This window comes from Neopsephotus bourkii, unplaced genomic scaffold, assembly GCF_033783945.1.
Source record: "Neopsephotus bourkii isolate Nb327-2 ecotype Australia unplaced genomic scaffold, CSIRO-AGI_Nbou_v1 NB_962, whole genome shotgun sequence".
Classification (NCBI taxonomy): Eukaryota; Metazoa; Chordata; class Aves; order Psittaciformes; family Psittacidae; genus Neopsephotus; species Neopsephotus bourkii.
This window is the reverse complement of record NW_026901456.1, coordinates 4,031,787-4,051,035: the sequence shown is the minus strand read 5'-3', so window position 1 is coordinate 4,051,035 and position 19,249 is coordinate 4,031,787. Positions and strand designations below refer to the sequence as shown.

General features: G+C 37.9%; 2 protein-coding genes across 10 annotated transcripts in view; one reads left to right on the top strand and one right to left on the bottom strand.

Annotated features, from left to right (window-relative positions):
* Window positions 1–19,249, top strand: part of CRYZL1 (crystallin zeta like 1) — a 165,729-nt gene that overhangs the window by 18,726 nt on the left and 127,754 nt on the right. The window lies entirely within an intron of this gene.
* The window catches only part of ITSN1 (intersectin 1), a 136,962-nt gene that overhangs the window by 12,373 nt on the left and 105,340 nt on the right, over window positions 1–19,249 (bottom strand). For all 9 annotated transcript variants that reach the window (XM_061359050.1, XM_061359052.1, XM_061359051.1 and 6 more), the window contains 5 exons: window positions 18,264–18,385; window positions 15,791–15,908; window positions 11,461–11,652; window positions 966–1,087; window positions 11–117 (listed from right to left, as the gene is read on the bottom strand). In XM_061359050.1, coding sequence (XP_061215034.1) covers window positions 11–117; window positions 966–1,087; window positions 11,461–11,652; window positions 15,791–15,908; window positions 18,264–18,385 — 661 coding nt within the window. The remainder of the gene's footprint in view (window positions 1–10; window positions 118–965; window positions 1,088–11,460; window positions 11,653–15,790; window positions 15,909–18,263; window positions 18,386–19,249) is intronic.

Genomic DNA, 19,249 nt, shown 5'->3' with positions numbered 1-19,249 from the left:
AAATACTTACTTCAGTAGTTTTATATTGCACATAATCAGCTCCTTCCAATTAACAAAAATCATAGCAACTTCTTTTTCTGTTAGCAGCTCAGATTCCATTAGTGGTTTCTGGAAGATCTATAGATTCAGAAAATGAAAGCAATTTAGAGAGTATATGGTAAGTATTATCAAAGTGACTATGACTGATGACTCATTTCATTAGTCTGGAGGTGAAAAAACTGCACATCAGAGTAGCACTTGACACTCAGTGGAACAGACTTCCAACATGCACTGTGTCCTGGAGATCCATAATATTCCCTAATACTAGGTTTGTTTGTGAGCAAGGTATGGCTTTAAAAGAGAACACCTTGAATTTATGTTGATGGTGTTAATTATGACCTGGATAATCTGTTTAACAGTTGGGGATTTTAGTCAGAGGTCTCTGCAAAATATCTCAGGCAGAATTACAACTGAAAACCCATTTTACTTTGCAGTCCTTTATGGAAGTTCTGATTTATCTCATAATGCCTCAGATTTGCATATCTTGACCTCTTTTTCAAAAAAGGCCTTTCTTTCTCTGTCAAAAGAACTGTCTAAGTCAGCTGCTGTACTGATTCCCTTTTTTCGACATAAGAGATGCTCCTTGTAACATTTAAAGAAAATCACAGTAAGTGAGATGTGAATGTGGTTTAAGATCTTATATTTGAGAAATAAACATTGAAGATCAGGAGCAAAAAGGGTTTACTAGAGTGGTACTTTGAACATCAGTGTTTTGGTGATAGTAACACAAAGGCTTAACATTAGTTGCACCCACACTCATACACATCTATATAGATAAACAGAGAGATATGAAAATTTAATACATATCATCCCTGGGAAGTCAAACGCAGCAGTGATATGAAACAAGTTTGCACAGTGAAATTATTTATTTATTTTAAAAAGATGAGTGATTAAAACCTGCTCCTAAAGCTGCTGTGCCATCTTACCTCTGTGACCAACTGTAGATCATTTACATAGTTCTCCTCCGTGACAATGAGCTCATGGATGTATCCCTGCCTTTTTCTTTCAGTAGGCGTCAACATATCCAGAAGATGCAAGTCTGCACACCCTGGAAAACACAAAAATATCCTAGACCTTACTCACAGTTGTCTGAAAATTGATTCAGGTCTATAGCAGTTCAACACTTAATGAAAAGCAACTACTGCTTGTTCTGTTCACTTAATCATTCATAGAAAATTTAGAGATCTCCTAAAAAGGAACAGAATTAGGAAACAGTGCTATAGTGACCCAAACAGGCACTTTGGAATTATATATAAGCCCTTGGCTTATTGATACTCTAATTTCAAGGTTCACCTTTACCCTTCCAGTCAAAGTAAGCATCCTAATCAAGAAGGTACTGCAGAGCTTACCCACTTCTTCATGCTTCAATTAAAAATTGCTTCTAAGTATTTGAAGGACTTTAGCAGAAACACATGAAGTTCAGTGACATCACTGCAAGGATTTCACCCATTTATAGGTCAATCCAAAGGGGTTTACTGTTGTTCTCTATCATTAAAAGCATGTCAAGAGTTTGTAACTAAGAACTCATCTTCCATCAGTGTTGCCCTTCATTCTTTGCAAACCAGCTGCCTGGTGTTTATCCTGTGTAGATGCTCGAGTTTCTGTAGAAATTCTAGAATCTCAGATTTTATTTTCTGTTCTGAATTAGACAGAATACTTAATTAAATTTTTTTCTCTAAGCCAGTGTTTTTCAGCTGACCTTAATTAAATTCTTCTGAAACTGGCAAGCAGAACATTTTCTTCCAGTTTTATTTTTAAAACTATTTTTATTATTTTTCTGCAGTAAAATGCATTTCAAAAAGCAACAGTGATTTGAAACAGGTTGAAAACATTTTGCTTTAAAATGCACTGTTTACACGTATTTCTATACAATCAAAATTCTTCAGTTCAGTTCTTGCCCCCACCCCTCAGTAAAGTATGGGCAAGTGAAAGCCAACTATATACTGGGCTGCATCAAAAGGAGCATGACCAGCAGGTTGAAGGAGGTGATCCTGCCCCTTTGCTCTTGTGAGACCCAACCTGGAGTACTGTGTGCAGTTCTAGTGTCCCCAACGTAAGAAGGACATGGAGCTGTTGGAACAAGTCCAGAGGAGGACCACGAGGATGATCAGGGGACTGGAGCACCTCCCATATGAAGACAGGCTGAGAAAGTTGGGGCTGCTCAGCCTGGAGAAGAGAAGGCTGCGTGGAGACCTCATAGCAGCCTTCCAGTATCTGAAGGGGGCCTGTAAGGATGCTGGGGAGGGACTCTTCATTAGGGACTGTAGCAACAGGACAAGGTGTAACAGGGGAAGTTCAGGTTAGATATAAGGAGGAAGTTCTTTACTGTGAGGGTGGTGAGGCACTGGAATGGGTTGCCCATGGAAGTTGTGAATGCTCCATTCATGGAAGTGTTCAAGGCCAAGCTGGATGGGGCTTTGGTCTAATGGAAGATCTCCCTTGGGCAGGGAGGTTGGAAGTAGATGTTCTAATGTTCTTTCCAACCCTGACCATTCTGTGATTCTAAGATTCTGCAAATTCAGTATATTCCCCATTTAAGCAAACTTTCTCTATGGAAGACGTTCTGACTGAAAAATATTCAAGGGGACCTTCACTTCAGGGGGTTAAAAATGGCCAAGGATTCTTTCTACATTGTTCAGCAGCATCAACAATGACACCAACCTGCTGAGATCTGATAAGAATGTTTTTAGATCAGATGCTTGCATACGCTTTCGCAAAGTGAACCACTACTGCTTTAATCACATCACACCCTGGAGAACTCTTTCAGTTCTTTGTATATGAAGTTAATATTTAAATAGCATTTACTCCATTTTTAGCTTCCTGAATGTAACTTAGGAAGTGGTCCACCACTATGCCACTAGCAAGATCCACCTGCATTACCATTAAGCTTTTCATGGAACGCCTTCAGCTGCTGATTCAACTAATCTGTGCCCCTGAAAAGGTAATGAGAAATTTGACTTAAGAAGTTAAAAGCGAAAAAAAGAGTCAATACAGACAGTCAAGGTAGTCCCTCTATGACTAAGAAGCTGAGAACAGGTTAGGTTGAAAGCCTAAGCATATTGATAATGCTCACTAAAAAGCTGAGAACAGGTTAGGTTGAAAGCCTAAGCATATTGATAATGCTCCTTGGTGGTACAGTATTTTAGAAGATGCAACTGAAACGTGAAATAAAAAGTAGGTCTTCAGAATTATCAACTATATGCCAAAACAATCAAAGCACTGGGCATATTTCCAAAGCCAAAAGTTTCATTTCTGTTTAATAAATGGCTGCTTTCAGAGCGTTTTCTTAGTTATCATGTAAATCAGAAGTTTAATAAGCAGAACTATTTCTCCCCATGCACTGTCAGCTTCATTAAACTGAACAAAGTGTTTAATTATTTTTCTCCAGAGACCGGGGAAGTTTCTATTCAAAGATGCTGATGACCTTGGTTTGAAGTGTGGTTTCCAACCATCAGCCTTTTAGAGGAAGCATTTAACATTTTGAATCATAATATAACTTAGCGGCTAGCTTGACAGCCTGCCAGCTGGGATGTAAATGGGCTACTCTGAACTTCAACAAATGGTCTACTTTAGAACATGAAATATTTGGGAAAATAGCCTGTTTCTATCTGAGCAGAATACGCAGGAGACACTTCATATTAGGGATTTTCTTCATGAGGTGCACAGAACAAAGATTTTTCTTGTCTTTGTATTAAAAACACCAAAAAAGAATGGGGTTCCTTTCCAAGAGCAGATGTCAGGCCTCTAGCTAGTTTTTCATGGATGCCAAAGTACCATGCAAAGTACTTTTATGAACATCCAGATTCCACTTGCAGCTGTAATAATATCATTCATGAATACAAATCACTAAAAGAGACCCCTGCTAGGGTCTAGAAAACATCTTTGATATCAGGCATTTCAAGCAACAGATGGGAAAGCTCTGCTATGATTAGGTATGGGAGCTTACCTCAGTGTAGAATTGGTTAATATTTTTAATTTAAAGCACACAGGTAGACCCTCATGCATACAGCCATTCAGGTACTTAAAATCATGTGCTGGCATTTGTCTTTTCAGTTACTGAGTGCCCCATGCTTTCACTTCTCTCCTGCTCTGACAAAGCAGAGCACCGATCCTACCTCGAAAGTGCCAAATTTGAATCCTTAGCTACAAGCTGGTAAAATCAGGAAAGAAATGGAGAAATTACAAGAGCTAATTTGGAATGTTCACAGTACCGTGAATACCCAGTTTTCTGCCCTTTGATTCAGTAACCACTATGACCTTGAGCAGGGGCATTTGCACACTCACCAGCCTGGCTACTCTGTCTGGATTTATGGAACCAACATACAAATGCTGTAACTAGAAATCTGTGCTTTGCCCTCCTGCCACCATAGGACCTGTAGGATTAAGGGATTCTAGAAATGGAAAAAATAATCATTCTAAGAGGAAACCTGTTGCTCCTTTTCCTTACAAAGTCAGCCTGAAAATACGGGTCTTACAAGCTAAGCACTAAGCTTGAAAGCAGTGTACAAGAGATGCTGTTTTCCAGAAAGCAGGTTCTGCTGTGGCCCTTGCTGATTTACGCTATGGGCACAACTTCTAATTTAGCCTAATTTGGGGAGATTTTTTTTAAACAATTTAACTGCCAGATTTCCTTGTAAACCTCGTGCCAGCCCAGCCTATGACGATAAGATCACAGTTGACAGGAATCTGTTCTACTGTAGGGAAGCAGAAGCAGTAAAATACATCAGTTATCCTTCAAATCCTTAAGCAGGGTGGAATAGCACACCATGACAGCACTGCTTCACTGTCAAATTAGAGCATTTCACCATTCAGTCTTCTTATCAACTAGCCTCGGGTACAACCACCAATTTCCCATAAATATCTTGTGGGATGGGCCTTCAACTGAGAGACCATCTCAAGCTTTTGCTGAGGACAGCAGTGTCTGGTGATCAGATCTCTCCATCTGAAGCTTCTGTATTGCAAAATCCCATTTCACAGCTAATTTCAATGATTTCAGCATGTTTAGAATTTCTCAAGTGGACCAGTATGTCTATTTACTGTTAGAGCAGAAGGTTAGCCTAGGATGGACGCAGGATCGAGAAACAAGAAACAAGTCTGGAAACTTGCAAACTATTAAAGCATTACTTTGGTTTTGCCAACACCAGTCACACCAGCATGTATGCCTCCTCCTCCTGCTCGTACCAGTCAGCTATCACCAGGTGGAGGAATCGCCACTGCCAATCCACACACAAGCAAGAGACTCAAGAATCCTTAGTAACGATTTCCATTTTCCCTTTTTTTAAATTCTGGAACATGCATGAGTGTAGTCCTCAATAAGACACGCCTGTGATACACTAACATCATCTTCATTTTCACAAGCAAAAGCTTTCTGCAGGGTTTGAGGTTAATACCTTATTTTCTATGAATAAAAATAGTATTTTAGTATTCAGTCAATGGAAGGAAGGGAAGGCAACACGTGAAAGAGTTGTGAAAAAACCTACTACATCCTTTCAGAGACAAACAGAACATGCCTACCACTCCCTTTCCAGAATCTACTTGGGGAGAGTAAAATCCTACATGTGAGGACATGGATGCATTTAAAAATATAAATGGGCAGTTAACAGACTTCTGGACTTGTTTATATCACATCAGGTAACTTTCAGTCTCACCTTGGGATTACAACCCACACTTATCTTGAGCCCCTGACCACTTACTGTACAGTAACAGCAAATCAGTCAAGAGCATCAGCCACGGATCCAAGCGGAAGGAACTGCACAGTCCAATTTTATATTGTCTTCCACAAAAATAAAGATGCTGTACAGGCACTTCACTTGGAATTCGAAATGTGGTAACTAAACACAGTATTCTAGAAGTTAAAACCTTTTACCAAACAACATCTTACAGTTTTCTTGCTTTCTTGGGCGGACCTCCAGTCATCATCTTTCCTGGCTTCAAGTCTTCCCCTCACGCCCCCCCAGAAAAGAAACTGAAGAAATCAAATGAGATTCATTGTAAAACTCATCTGGATCCAGAATTACTCCAACAAATGAAACAGCAGACAAAAATGCACTTGGCAGAGTTGAGTGTGATGGAAAATCCCCTGAATCCACTTTCAGCCACCTGGGCCAGGGCACAGAAAACCCTTATCTGTGACACCAGCCTGAGTCCAGTTCACACCAGCACTCTGCTGGCACTGTCACCAGTTCACAGCTCTCCACTGGTAGGTGTTCAGCTGAGCCGGCAGCACTGGATCAGCACTCGGGGGGTGAAAGCTAGTATATGGACACACCAAACAGAAGTCGGGAACTGAATGGCATATAAACACAGAGCTTCCTTCTCACTGCTAGGGCCAGCTGCTGCTGAGTGGTCAGACTCAAAAAGGCAGGCATGGCACAAAGAAATGAATGAAAAGCTTGTGCTAGAAAATACAGCAAAATCCTGTGATCAAGCACCACCACAAGGAATCCAACACCTTCTAAAAACTCTGTGCCCACTTGCTGTAAAACAGCTACCTTAGGCATAAACATCTTTCTCCCTTCAGCCACTAATGATTATCTTTTCCACAAAATGCTTAATTAAAACTATTCCACAAGATAGAGCTTGTTCTAAAATCTGACTTCTTTTTTTTATGTTGCTCCACAGGATTCATAACAGTTGCAGAAGTAGAGCAACAGGTTTGATTCAAATTAGCTTCTGGCTCAATGCAGACATTGCAGTCTGAATGTTTGTGCTGAGGAGGAGCACTACAGGGGTTTTTCTTGGGCTGTGGTTTATTTTTTTAAAGAAGTTACCAAATTATGATGTATGAAAAGGGAATGAAGCAAAACAGCTATGAAACTTGCTGTAACAAGCTGTAGAAACTTGTGTATATCAGAATTATGTTTACATGTACTATTAACGTTACCAGGTTACGCCAGATAGTTAACTCACAATTTCCCCTCACACAGGCAATAACTCAAGATGAATCCTTATTCATGGTTAAGTACTCCTTTGCAAACTATCAAACAAGTACAAAACCCCATAAAGTCTACATGCAGGAAACGAAGTCTTTGTGAAAGTAATTCATATTTTTAACTGTATCCAGGACAACCTTCTGAAAACATTCTTTCAGGGTTTGAAATCAAAAGTTCACCTTAGTGTTCTCTATTTAGCTCAGCAGCAGCTTGTTATCAGTTGTCTGTGTGCATGCACGTAGCTTGCAATTCAGCTGATTAAATAATGTTTGAGATGTGTTGTCCCTGGATTTACTGAAGTTGTCTAAAAAAAGAAGTTAAAATAATCCATTTCTTGTGTGATCAGAAGAGGACTGCATATAAGGAGCTACTGAACAAGAAGTTAAATAGTTGGAGTCAATAATCACAAAGAACTAAAAAGAACTGCTTTAACACCAGAGAACATACAGTTATTTTGCTGCCTTGCAGGAAGGTTCTGATAATAGGACATTTGCAAAATGTGTTCAGTGAGCTCACAGGGACTGGAAGAGATACCACTGAAGCTCCAAAAGAATGGAGATTTAAATAAAACTGGTTCTGAGTATAAAGCCAAGTGTTCTTGATAAACCCACTCTGTCCAGACTTAGTTGCCTTGGACAGATTTCAGGTATTGGAACTGATACTAACAAATTCTCTGAAAGAACATTTACAGGAATTCTTCATCAGCAACTGAATACAGAGGATAATATTTTCAAAGTAAACAGAAACACCGTGAGCAAAAGACCCACCACTGCTTGGAGTGGTCTCTAAATCCAGTCACCTTTACATCCTTCAAGTGACAGCTCCTGTGCAAGGGAAAAACGTACTCGGCACATGAGAGTTAATGTAAAGAATGAGTTCAGTTGACTAGACAGCGGTGAGGCTGCCCATTTTCTTACTGTTAGTTTAAAATACAAATGAGATAAAAAATCATCTGAATGCTTTATTTTTGTCTATGTAAGTCTTGTTTCAGCCTTGACGGGGATTTGTGTTGACTTTACAGCCACAAATTCAAGAACCGAAGAAACAAGAGTTTCCCCTACAGGAAGCAAGTGTACTTTTGGAAACTGGTTTGCTTGCTGCAGTCCAGATCTGCGGCTTTGGGAAGGGACTTGTGCCTTAAGAGGTTAAAGACCTTTTCAGATGAACCAGGAAGGAGGGAAGAGAGTCAAAACCGGATTGAGACACAATCCTGGAAAACTCTTCTTTCTGATGGAAATAATCAATTTTCTTTATTAATTACTTTCATACTCCTTTTCTCATAAATATATATAAACAAAAATCCAAACAGGTAAGAAACAGTAAGTGCAGTATCTTGTTCCCTGCTACCCAAGGGAAATCACTGATTATGAGGAAGATTAAACACTACCATGCCAAGCTATAATAGTACACTTAAGAACTTTAATAATTGAGTAAATAAACATTATAGGTATTTCAACAATGTATGTCAATATAAGCCACAATGGTTTGAGTCTCTTTGTCTAGGACATTTTAAATGTGCTTTGAAGTTTCTGTGAGTTAACTGTTCTCAACAATCAATTGATAAAGATAATGCTCTGTTGAGCAGTATACAGAACTTTTCTGTCTATAGAGTCCGGGCACAACATACACCTCTGTTTGTGTTTGTGTATGTGTCTTCTACAGAGAGCTGTTGACTTGTAAGGCTGTTCTTTTCACTTCAGTGGAAAGCTGACTGCAGGAAGTTTTAGGGCACTGTGATTTTGAAAATCTTTTAGGAGACATCGCTCAACACTTTGAAGAAGCATGTTAGAAAACATGTAGCCTGCAAATCATCATAATAGCTTTATTTTTCTTCTCACTCGAAGCAATGATGGAAAAAAAGCAGCATCTGAATCCCTATATCCAAAGTTTTGCCAATATTTCAATAGCGAGAGAAACTATGCTTCAGGCCTAAAGTCATAAAAAACAACATGTCCTTTAGGACAAACACTTTTAGTCAAGTTATAAATCTTTCAACACAACAGCTCATTATGAGAAAATAGAGAGATCCTTTCATTAAAATAACATTTTAATGCACAAAATCCTGAAATAGTGGAATAAAATCTGGGTACATCATCCTCAGGCACTGACATTCTGTTCAATTGCTGTCACACCAGGCAGCCTATTTTTCAGCAAGTGGCTATGATAAAGATAATTTTTAATTATTTTTTTTTTTATGGCAGAGTGGTAAAGGAAAAATCTGTTCGTGTTACATACTATCCTAAAAAGAAAGAAACACTGTGCAATTGTGCATGTTTTAAGACTAGAGCTTCTGGCATACAACACAGAGCCTAAGTCAATGTAAACCCATGGTAAAATAACAAAGAATACTTGATTCGTCTAGTAGTATAGTGTCAAAAAAATCAGCTGATTTGTAACATGTAGAAACCAATGAGTAGAGAAAGAAAGGTGCAAAAGGTTTCAGGTAATCGTGATGAATCTGAGTAATTATGTTGAAATAATACCCAAAGAAACAAGACAAGTGTCATTCTGAAATTTAGCAGGTTGGCGTCAGACTGTTCTGGCGGTAAATTCATTACATGCACTAATGCCACTTGGTGAATTCTGTGTGCACACAGCAACGAGACAACAAACACATTTTAGTCTAGCTTTTATATGAAGAATTTAATTATCTATACATGTAACTAATTTTAAAGGCTGTATTACAGTTGTTAAAGCTGCAGGTTTTTATATATTTATATAATTTACATTCATATTGATGAAATACTGAAGTGCAATTGAATAAGGAGCTTCACTTGTTCTTTGCACCACATGACAGGTCAGAAGGAGGGAGACGGGAAGGATTAGAAACGCTACAACGCTGCCAGCAGGAAATTTAGAAATAATGAAATACACAAACCAGAACATAACTAAATGGTAAAGTAATTAGTAAAACAGCTACATTGTGCTTGAGGCATTGGGAAGAGAGGGTTTCTGCATTGACAGCACCAGGCATTTCATCAAGAGTTTGTAACTAATGCTGGAAGGACAAACATGGCTTAGCTACAGCACATCTACCACATAAACTTGACTGTAAGCTCCATTTAATATTAATTTGTATAAATTCCACAGTCTAGTTTAAAAAATGTAAACATTGGAAATTAATTGCAGGGAGATATTCCTATACATTCTTTCTTGTCAAGAAAATTACTTGTTCAAAATGTGTTGTTCCACACTCATAAGAAAGTAAAGATGAGAAATCAAACTTCATGTAACCAAGATGAAAATGAAGAAGGTCATTCTCAAATCCCACACGAATGTAGCATTCTATTGATTTCTGATAAGAAAATGCAAAAATTGGAACATCTGAGACAAACTTAAACCAGGGTGTTTTCTAACTGTATGCAGCTAAAAGTAATGTGCAAAATTAACATAACTGGGATAAAAACATTATGCAAGGTTAATATCTCTTGCATTGGAAGGAAGTTAATTTCTTCTCTCCACAATGTATTACACGCTCAACAAGGAACACCTGATACATACAGTACAATAGCTACAAAAAAAAAAACCCTTATCTGTAATTGGGCACATTTAAAGTTCCTTAAACTGATTTAACTCCTTCTGTTCTTTTGTAATTAAAAAAAAAAGGAAAACAAAAAAAAAGACATATTGACAACACTGGACAAGGGAACAATATAAAAGAAAGGTACATAAAGTCTCCAATTTATGGACATTTGGAACAACTTTAATAGCACATGCAGCATTCCTTGATAGTGGGTCTTTTTGCACAAACAAAATTGCAATGAAGAAATTTAATTTATATTTTTCCTTTAAAAGGCTAAAATATATATTTAAAAATAATTTTAAAACTACTGAAAGCACCTGTGCCAAGGTGGAAAAATTAGTTTGGTAACTGTGAAAGCCACAAAAGGACCCACTATCCTCTGATTTTTTTGTGTTTTTTTGTTTCATTTTAATTTTGTGTCTATATCTGCAGGTAATTAACCCAAACATTGTGATTACATGCAACTAATGTAAAATGAGGTAAACTGCTCTGCAGTGTGTTCTTCTACTCAGAAGGCAGTAGATGATCATGCTGGAAGCCACATGATCAAGGCTGCATCTCCCATCATCCCTCTGGGCAGTGATATGGGATAGTGGGTCTCTTTGAGGACTTTCAAGCCTGAGTGGGGGATGGACAACATATGATTCCTAGAAAAAGGAGGAAAACAACACATAAGCAAAACAAAACAATGAGCAAATTCAAGCTAGGAAAATGAGTCAGGCATGTAAACAGCATGGTGCAAAAATGATAAAGGGTAACATGCTACAAAGGGTATGGGAACTAAAAATAAAACAAACATAAAATAAGGTTTGCATTACAGAAGGTCTTCAAAGAGACTTTGACAAGTGCAGCAGTGGTGAAGCTTTGAGTTCTGCAAACCGCAGCAGAATCACAGCAATGCTGCATGTTTCGTCTTAAAAGTACTATACAAATAATCACAGCATGGCAGCAGAGAGGGTCACTTACATTGCTGGCTTGGGTCCATGTCTGTTGTCAGCTTCACATAGTTGGATGGAAAGAGACCCACTTGTCCATTCACCTCCCCTTTCCACCAGTCTGGGTCTTCCTTGTTAAGGACGTTTATAATCTGGCCTTTATTGAATGCTAGCTCATCGTCATTCTGTGCGGTGTAGTCATACATGCCAATTACTTGGCACACTGTAAGATAAAGGAAGAGGTCTATCGCACTGGTAATGTTTCAGCAAAACACAAACTATGTATAAGCCAACTACGAACACTACAGGTGTCACACTGATCTGAACCAGTCCTGCCATGATCCTGCTGCACTCTTCTGTGCCCCTGTACTGGTCCTTAGTTGAGTCCTCAATAAATTGGCTCAAGTGATTTATAAAAAAACAAAGTTTCCTAACAGCATTGCTCTCTCAATCAATTTACTGAGGGGTGAGAATCACAGAAAGGTTTGGGCTGGAAGGGACCTTAAAGATCATCTGGTTCTAACCTCCTGCCATAGGCAGGGACATCTTCCACTAGACCAGGTTGCTCAAAGCCCCATCCAGCCGGGCCTTGAACACTTCCAGCAATGGGGCATCTACAATTTCTCCGGGCAAGCTGTTCCACTGTCTCACCATCCTCACATTAAAGAACTTCTTAATGTCTAATCTAAATCTACCCTCTTTCAGTTTAAAGGCAAAGGATCACTCTAGGAAAGGCGTGCAAACAGGACAGTGTAGCCTGACTGAAACGATATTTGAGATGCTTCTGTTTGGAAGTGCTCAACAGTAGGAGAAGACTGGAAAAACTTAAAATTTTAGCAAGAAGTCAAACACTTCAATGATGTTAGCTTTCAATGGACACTTCTATTTTGCTTTTTTAACATTTACACATACACATATTTCCCCACAAAAGCACTAAATTTGTTCGCATCCTCACCAACCTGTTCTGAAAAGTATCCTTTCCACCAGAACTGGTCAATGGACAGAAAAGTCTGGGAAACATGTTAAATTCCACTACCTGAAGCCTGAAAAAGGCACCCTCTTTTCTAATTAAGCACTGCACATGCTCAGCACAGCTCTATAATTCAAGAGAAAGGCAATGGTACTATCCTTACAGTACCACTGAGGTGTTAGGAACACAAAGGTCTTCGAAAAGATGAGGAAAATAAAAAGCATCCTAGGTGATTTAGGCTGCCCTTCTGGCACCACAGGACTGCTTCCAGCAGCCTACTTTCTGTTTACTTATTGCGAAACTCATCAAGTCTGACACGTTCTCAGAATACAGCTGCTTCTATTCAATTATAATAGAGCAGGTTTTGTAATTCTCTAAAGCAGGAGGACTATTTATTTAAATACTTCCTCCACATCGCTGATGTTTTCTCTGTGCCCAGTCACACGGCTTCTGGTATTTTGCCTTGAGACACAAAACTTCTAATTAGCCTTGCTGTCAGGTTCTCTCCATTACATTAAACCAAAAAAATTCTTCTATCTTCATTCTTGTACACAGCCAGCAACTTAAATTTGTCAAACAGCTCCCCTCTTCTTTAATTAGTATTATTCAATCGCTTTTCGTTAACACTTTGTACCTGTTCACAAAGATCACAATGCTTTAACAGGACTCTGCAGATGTCTCAGTTTTTAGCTGTTACTTGCAAAAGGGGTGGGAAAAGAAAAACAAAATTAAAAAGAGGCACTCACTGTCATTCATGACACCTGGCACATCAGGCAACCAAAGTGTCCATTTCCCTGCCATACTGGAGATAAACCAGCATTTCTAAAGGAATATATATTATGGTGTACTCCTGGTTTGTGCTAACACAAGTTTGACTGTAAACACCATTGATGTTCACATTTCACTTTAAAGACCTGTAAAGCTCTTTTACAGCATTCTTGTTACAGGTTATTACTAATATTAAGAATAATAAAAAATTTAAGCTGGACCATACCTGAATACAAAACTTACATTAACACATTTGTAACCTGTTCTAGAGTTAATTTATTTGAAGAATAAATTCTTCATATTTGAAGAACTTCTCATTCAGATTATTCTCTTCTACTTCAATGAATTTTAGGAAATTTGGCATGGTCCAGCAGTACCATCAGAATATCTAAATAGTCCAGTGGGATCCCAAGAATCACCTTAATACTTGGGGAGGCCATTTAAGAGAATTCTTGGAGAGACAGGACTCCTCAATTGAACCTGAAGCAGTGACCTGCCTCATCTTGATCTTATTTACACTTGGTCACAAAACTTAGAATTCACCTTAGTCCTATATAGGAAGCTTTTACAGTAGTCCCAGCAAAGAAGTTTTTCACTTACTTGAATTCCAAAAGCCACTGCTAACTACAGAAACAAGCTATAGCCTACCTTCTCTCAGCTGCACTTCTGTTCAGCCTAAACATTTCCTTTTAGAAAGACTGCCTATTGATTAACACTACTCCTGCTGCAACAGCAGAGGGAATCCAGGTTCTCATATAACACTTACAATCAGCGCAATCTATAATTTTGTCTTTCTTTGAACAAGCAGAACAGGGGATATTCTTTCCCTACTATTCCAATACCATGAACTTCTTTGTGCCTCACTAACTGCAAGTATCAGTAAAACAGTTAATTTATCAGTATCAGGAACAACACATTCATGACACAGATTTAGAAAGGAACATGTGCAAAGCAGCAGGAAATTAAGGAAACCTCAAAGTATAAAGCAAAAGCGTCCATGCAAAAGAATTAAAAAAAGAGAGTTGTTAAAGTCATGCAGTCTGCATTACAGTATGGCAGATGGACAGCATATACATCAAAGCAAAATGACAAAAGAAACAGAGGTCTTGATGATTCTAGTTTCTGATGGATCTGCTACCTTTAAAACCCAGACTGTAATGGCACATTCTCAGACCCTTCATAATGTACCACCTTGGGGATTATTCAGCCCTTGTAGATCGTTTTCTTCAGGCTTTCCATGTCTTCTGCTATAGTAAGCCTCCCCACTAACATAATTCCTATAAAGATGCTTGTCAAGCATTAACCTCTTAAGCTCTTACATTAACCACACAGTTAGTGAGGCCATCTCCAAAATTAAAGGTCTATAACAAAGTTTGATAAAATTAAATGTCATCCAGGTTTTTTATGTTCTGTAGGCAATTAGAAAAGTGCTAAAAAGTTTATTCTGTAAAAGTTTTATTAACATGTGTGAAAAGTTCCAGGCTGTCAAACCTGAAATAATTAAAAAATGAAAAAAATCCCATCATATTGCCTGGCAAAAGTATGTGTCACAACACTGAGTTACCATTTTAACTGCAGGACCCAAACTCATGAGTCTTTATAGAAGTCTGATCTTCATGACCACCATCAAAGGAGCCAATTAGCAACCGCTTATAACATCTGCTTTCTCTGATACAGCACTTTCGTTTATCCCAATGACACGTGAAACTAATACCTCAGTATTTGATTTTAGTTTCATAACTGCATGATAATTTTTCATGCATATTTAAAGGAAAAAATCATGCTCGCTACCATTTTTCATTATGAAACATTTGTTTCATTTTAATGATAGACTGTCAAAACTTCGCCATGGGAAGCAGCAAGCTTTTGCCCCCTGCAACCTGAACTAAATCCAAACAAATGATAGAAAACTATGTCAAGCCTTTGGTGTAGCTTATGGAAGAAAACGGGTCCAACCTACACACTGACTGACAAGAATCCTCTTTCCTTAGTTTACTCACAAACCCAAAATGGTTCAAGACTGAAACAGTGACAAGGAATGAACTTTTTGTTCTCAGTCTTCTGCCTGCCTTTATACTTTGCATTAGACTGACAGGACTGTTTGACATCACCTGTGGTGAAGCTGTAACAAATAGCTTTAAAAAAATATAATCATCTACCACTCTTAAGTCCTTTCATAAACCTTAAAATAGGTAGCTATACAGGATAAGAATCTACATCTTCATTTGAGTGGTTTTCTTCCACTTCACTTTAGGAAAAATGAAAGGTTCTGAAAGAGAGAGGCCTCACCTGCTAAGCCCACAGATCATCCTGAACCTTTAAAAACTTCTTTACTACAATTAGTGTCAAGAAACAGGAGTGATAATTTGAATGCTCTAAGACATAACGTCACAGATGGCTTTCTAGCACTCAACAGTTCAGACCTGAGGAGCCACCACTATAAATACACAGACCCATTGTGTGGTTTTCTCACTTAAAAAAAAAAGTAAAAAGAGTTTAAGCAAAGTGACTAGTATAACAGATACTAAATATCCTCCTAAATGCACGTAATTATTTTTAGAAGTTGTATTGTAAACGACACACATTACAAAAGCAAATTTGTTAATGCAACTGTACTGCTTACCTGAAGGTAATGCTGTTGATTTAGGTAGCTCGGTTGGTGTAGTTTTACTGGTACCAGGGCTCAGAAGTTTTACATAATTAGCAGGGAACCATCCTATCTGCCGTTTTTTCCCTCTTGCCTAGAAAAAAAACCAATTCTTTTAAGAGGATTAAGCATATCAATAGATCCTTAGATAAGGTAATTAAGCCAGTATTTTAACTACTTGCAGTCACGATGACTACTTTAGAATAAGAAAAATGCATTTTATAAGGAAAAAATCAGCTATTTTTGTGGCAATGGTTTTAATGATGTGATGTTTCTGTTCATTAAGTAAGCTTTCATAATATATAAGCAAAAAAATATAACATATAAACAGAAGTTATTTTCTACTATTTTGAGCGATTTTTCACTTAAGAGTATTCCTACTTTGTGTGTTTTAGAATGAATACTACAACCCTGATTCTTTTGAAAGAGTTTTCCTGATTCTGTTTAAACCAAAACTCTAGAATATTAGGCTAGCTATTGCATTCAGTGGCAGCACTTAAATGCTTTTTCATTATCCAAAAAAATGCATTTAAATAGATACATAGTTTGTGATAGTTTAAGTAGAGATTAAGAAATGGAATCACCTCTTTCCTTTAAAAGAAACAGTATCTAAACTTTTGAATAGTCTCTCCTGCCCAAACAACAGACAAGAGTATAAACATATGTCACATTAATCAAGTGCTAGAAGAACAGCAAAACATTATGGCAAGAAAAAAAGGGAAAAGTTTGGATTCAAATACAAAATCCCAACTCCAGATTCCAATCAAATAAAAATTAAGCTTTGGCAACTACAAGTACATATGGATAGACACTGTCCAAATGATCCTAATTAACAGATGTTAAGGTTTTGGAAAGGATGCCAGATGTTCTCATGTCTATCTAATCAAAGAACATCAGTATGAACACGTGGTGCACACATGTATTAGTGTGTGTGGTCCATGTCTGTACTGAGGGAGCAGCAGGTTACCATACACCTGGCCTACAGCAGCGCTCTACAGCGTGTAAGGCAGCTGCAATTTGTCACTGTCAGAGACAGGATGTCAGGACAGACGAACTGCAGGTCTGATCCAGTATAAAAAAGCTTGTCAACAAGGCAGGATAGGAATTTGACAGAAACTGCATCGTGTTATTCCACCAACTGCACTTTCATTGCAAATAAAATCAGAAGAAAAATCTTTACTGTAAGCAAGGTCATTCTAAAATTTTTTCTCAAATCTCTGTTTTTAAAACTATTAAATCTGTCTTACAAATTATTTATTCTCTTTTTCCATATTGTTAGAACAAGGTTGGCATTTTTGTCATGTAGAATTTATTCTTTAAAAACAAAATATATAATAATTTTAGTGCAACAAGTGATCTACCATATCTTTAACAATTTCATTCCCTGTCTTTACTGAAAAAGAAAGCACTTGATCTGAAGTCTTATCTAGATCATTCATTTCAAGATATTCTGGATGACTGCATGAAACCCAGCAACATAATTCTTAACCCATTTGCCATATTTTACCTTCGCCCTAACATGTGAGAGAAGTATTACCAAAATTTACTTGAGGCTGAAACTCAACTGTACATACACTTCTAAAAAACCTGCCACTTTAAAATATTTCACTATTTACTATGTTCTAATACAACACTAAAGCTCTCTCCTATCTGATGCTTGGACCAGACACCATTCTTTTCACTCTTCTACATTAAATGGAGCTGTTGCTGAGACGGGGCCATTAAGACTGGTATTCTACGCTGTCACATTCATTAGGCAACCTAAAAAAGTGGTGGCCATCTTACAAAACCACCGCTGTGAAATACCTCTCAATCTCTCAACAAAAGGGATAGCCAAACAGCAGCAGCAATTTAGAAAGCGTCTTAGGAAGACATTCCAGACTGTGCATCCATTATTTCTTTTACTTTCACAGTGCACACGGGTACTGGCTGATCCAAAGACACATGATATGCATGGGCACTGTTGGAAATAGTTGGAAATAAGACCCTTACACTTAACCCAATAGTCCCATACGCTCCAGTTGCCTATCTGGCTTTCCCCACTACCTGACATGGCAGCTGCTTTTTTGCTCTGGGCTACTGACACAAGACTGGCAGGATTCAGAAGCAGCCAAAAATATGCCCTAACATACAGTTATTTCTAATGTCTGAAGGACCTTCAAGAAAATGCACAAAGGAGTAGACCGCAGGCTGGGTCTGATTCTGCGATGGATGTCCTCGACTTCCAATGAGGCACACTGGCTTCCTCCTGCTCCCCCCCAAAGTTATTTCAAGTTCAAGGAATTGGAATGTATGCATATTTTTGTACAGGCATTTTATTTTAAATGCTTACTTGCAGAACATTTTAAAAATTATTTATCATTGATGCATTCATCATTTGGAACTATTAAAAAAAATAACTTTTTTTTTTTTTACGTGGAAGTTCATTTCAGAAAAAACAGTAACTAACTTGGAGCTCTCCTTCCCACCAGCCACCTGGATTCTTCTTTCTGATAAGAATCAACTGACCAGGAGCAAGAGTAAGCTGTTCTGGACCTGTTGCTGTGTAAGAGGCAATAACTTGGGCAATTTCTGTTGAAGCAGGAGGAAAAAGAAAGAAGTTAATTTGGAGAAACATGAACACAACTATACAACATTAACTCTGCTATTATCACTTGCACAGAATATCCATTCTGCATTTCTTTCAATGAAATTGTTATGTATGTATGTAGTTGAATGAAAATATTCGGCAATTGTACAGCAGGTCTGTTCATAGCACTACAGGAATAAAATGGAGGTGCAGCAGCTCTATGGGTATGATATACAAAATATTTCAAATACAGAAGAAGAATAATGACCATCATTTAGAACCATATGGCTCTTAAAATCAAGCATCATAATACTGTTTTCAAACAAATACATTTTTGTAGCATCAGTTTGGACCAAGCTCTTGAAAAAGAGGAGATATACGTGTATGACAATATAATGGTGAAGATGTAGTAACAGAGATGCAAACTAATGAAGGACTACAGAAAAATTTTCACCACCAGATCAGACAAAACCATTAAAGTTTTCAGAATGTAACAAACCAGATTTATTTTGAAGTCTTTACTCTGTGAGCATTAATACAGTACTGGTGCCTCATTTGATCACCTACCAGAACAAATCAGATGCAGAGCAACCATGAGCTCACAATTATCTCTCCATTAAATGAGATGAAGTAGACAATGCAGCTTACTCCATTTTAAAGTGGTTGTGGAAAGACAGATGATAACTTAGTCACCGCAAAGTCTGTCAGAATTAATCCATTTTTGAACCAATTTGAACTGACTGGACCTTGTAAGTGGCTGTAGGCATTTTTGATTCCTACTGATAGCTTTTAAGCAAGGTTTAGCATGTTATCAGAACATGTTTAGAGCAATGGAGAACATGTTTAATACTATGATAACTGGGAAT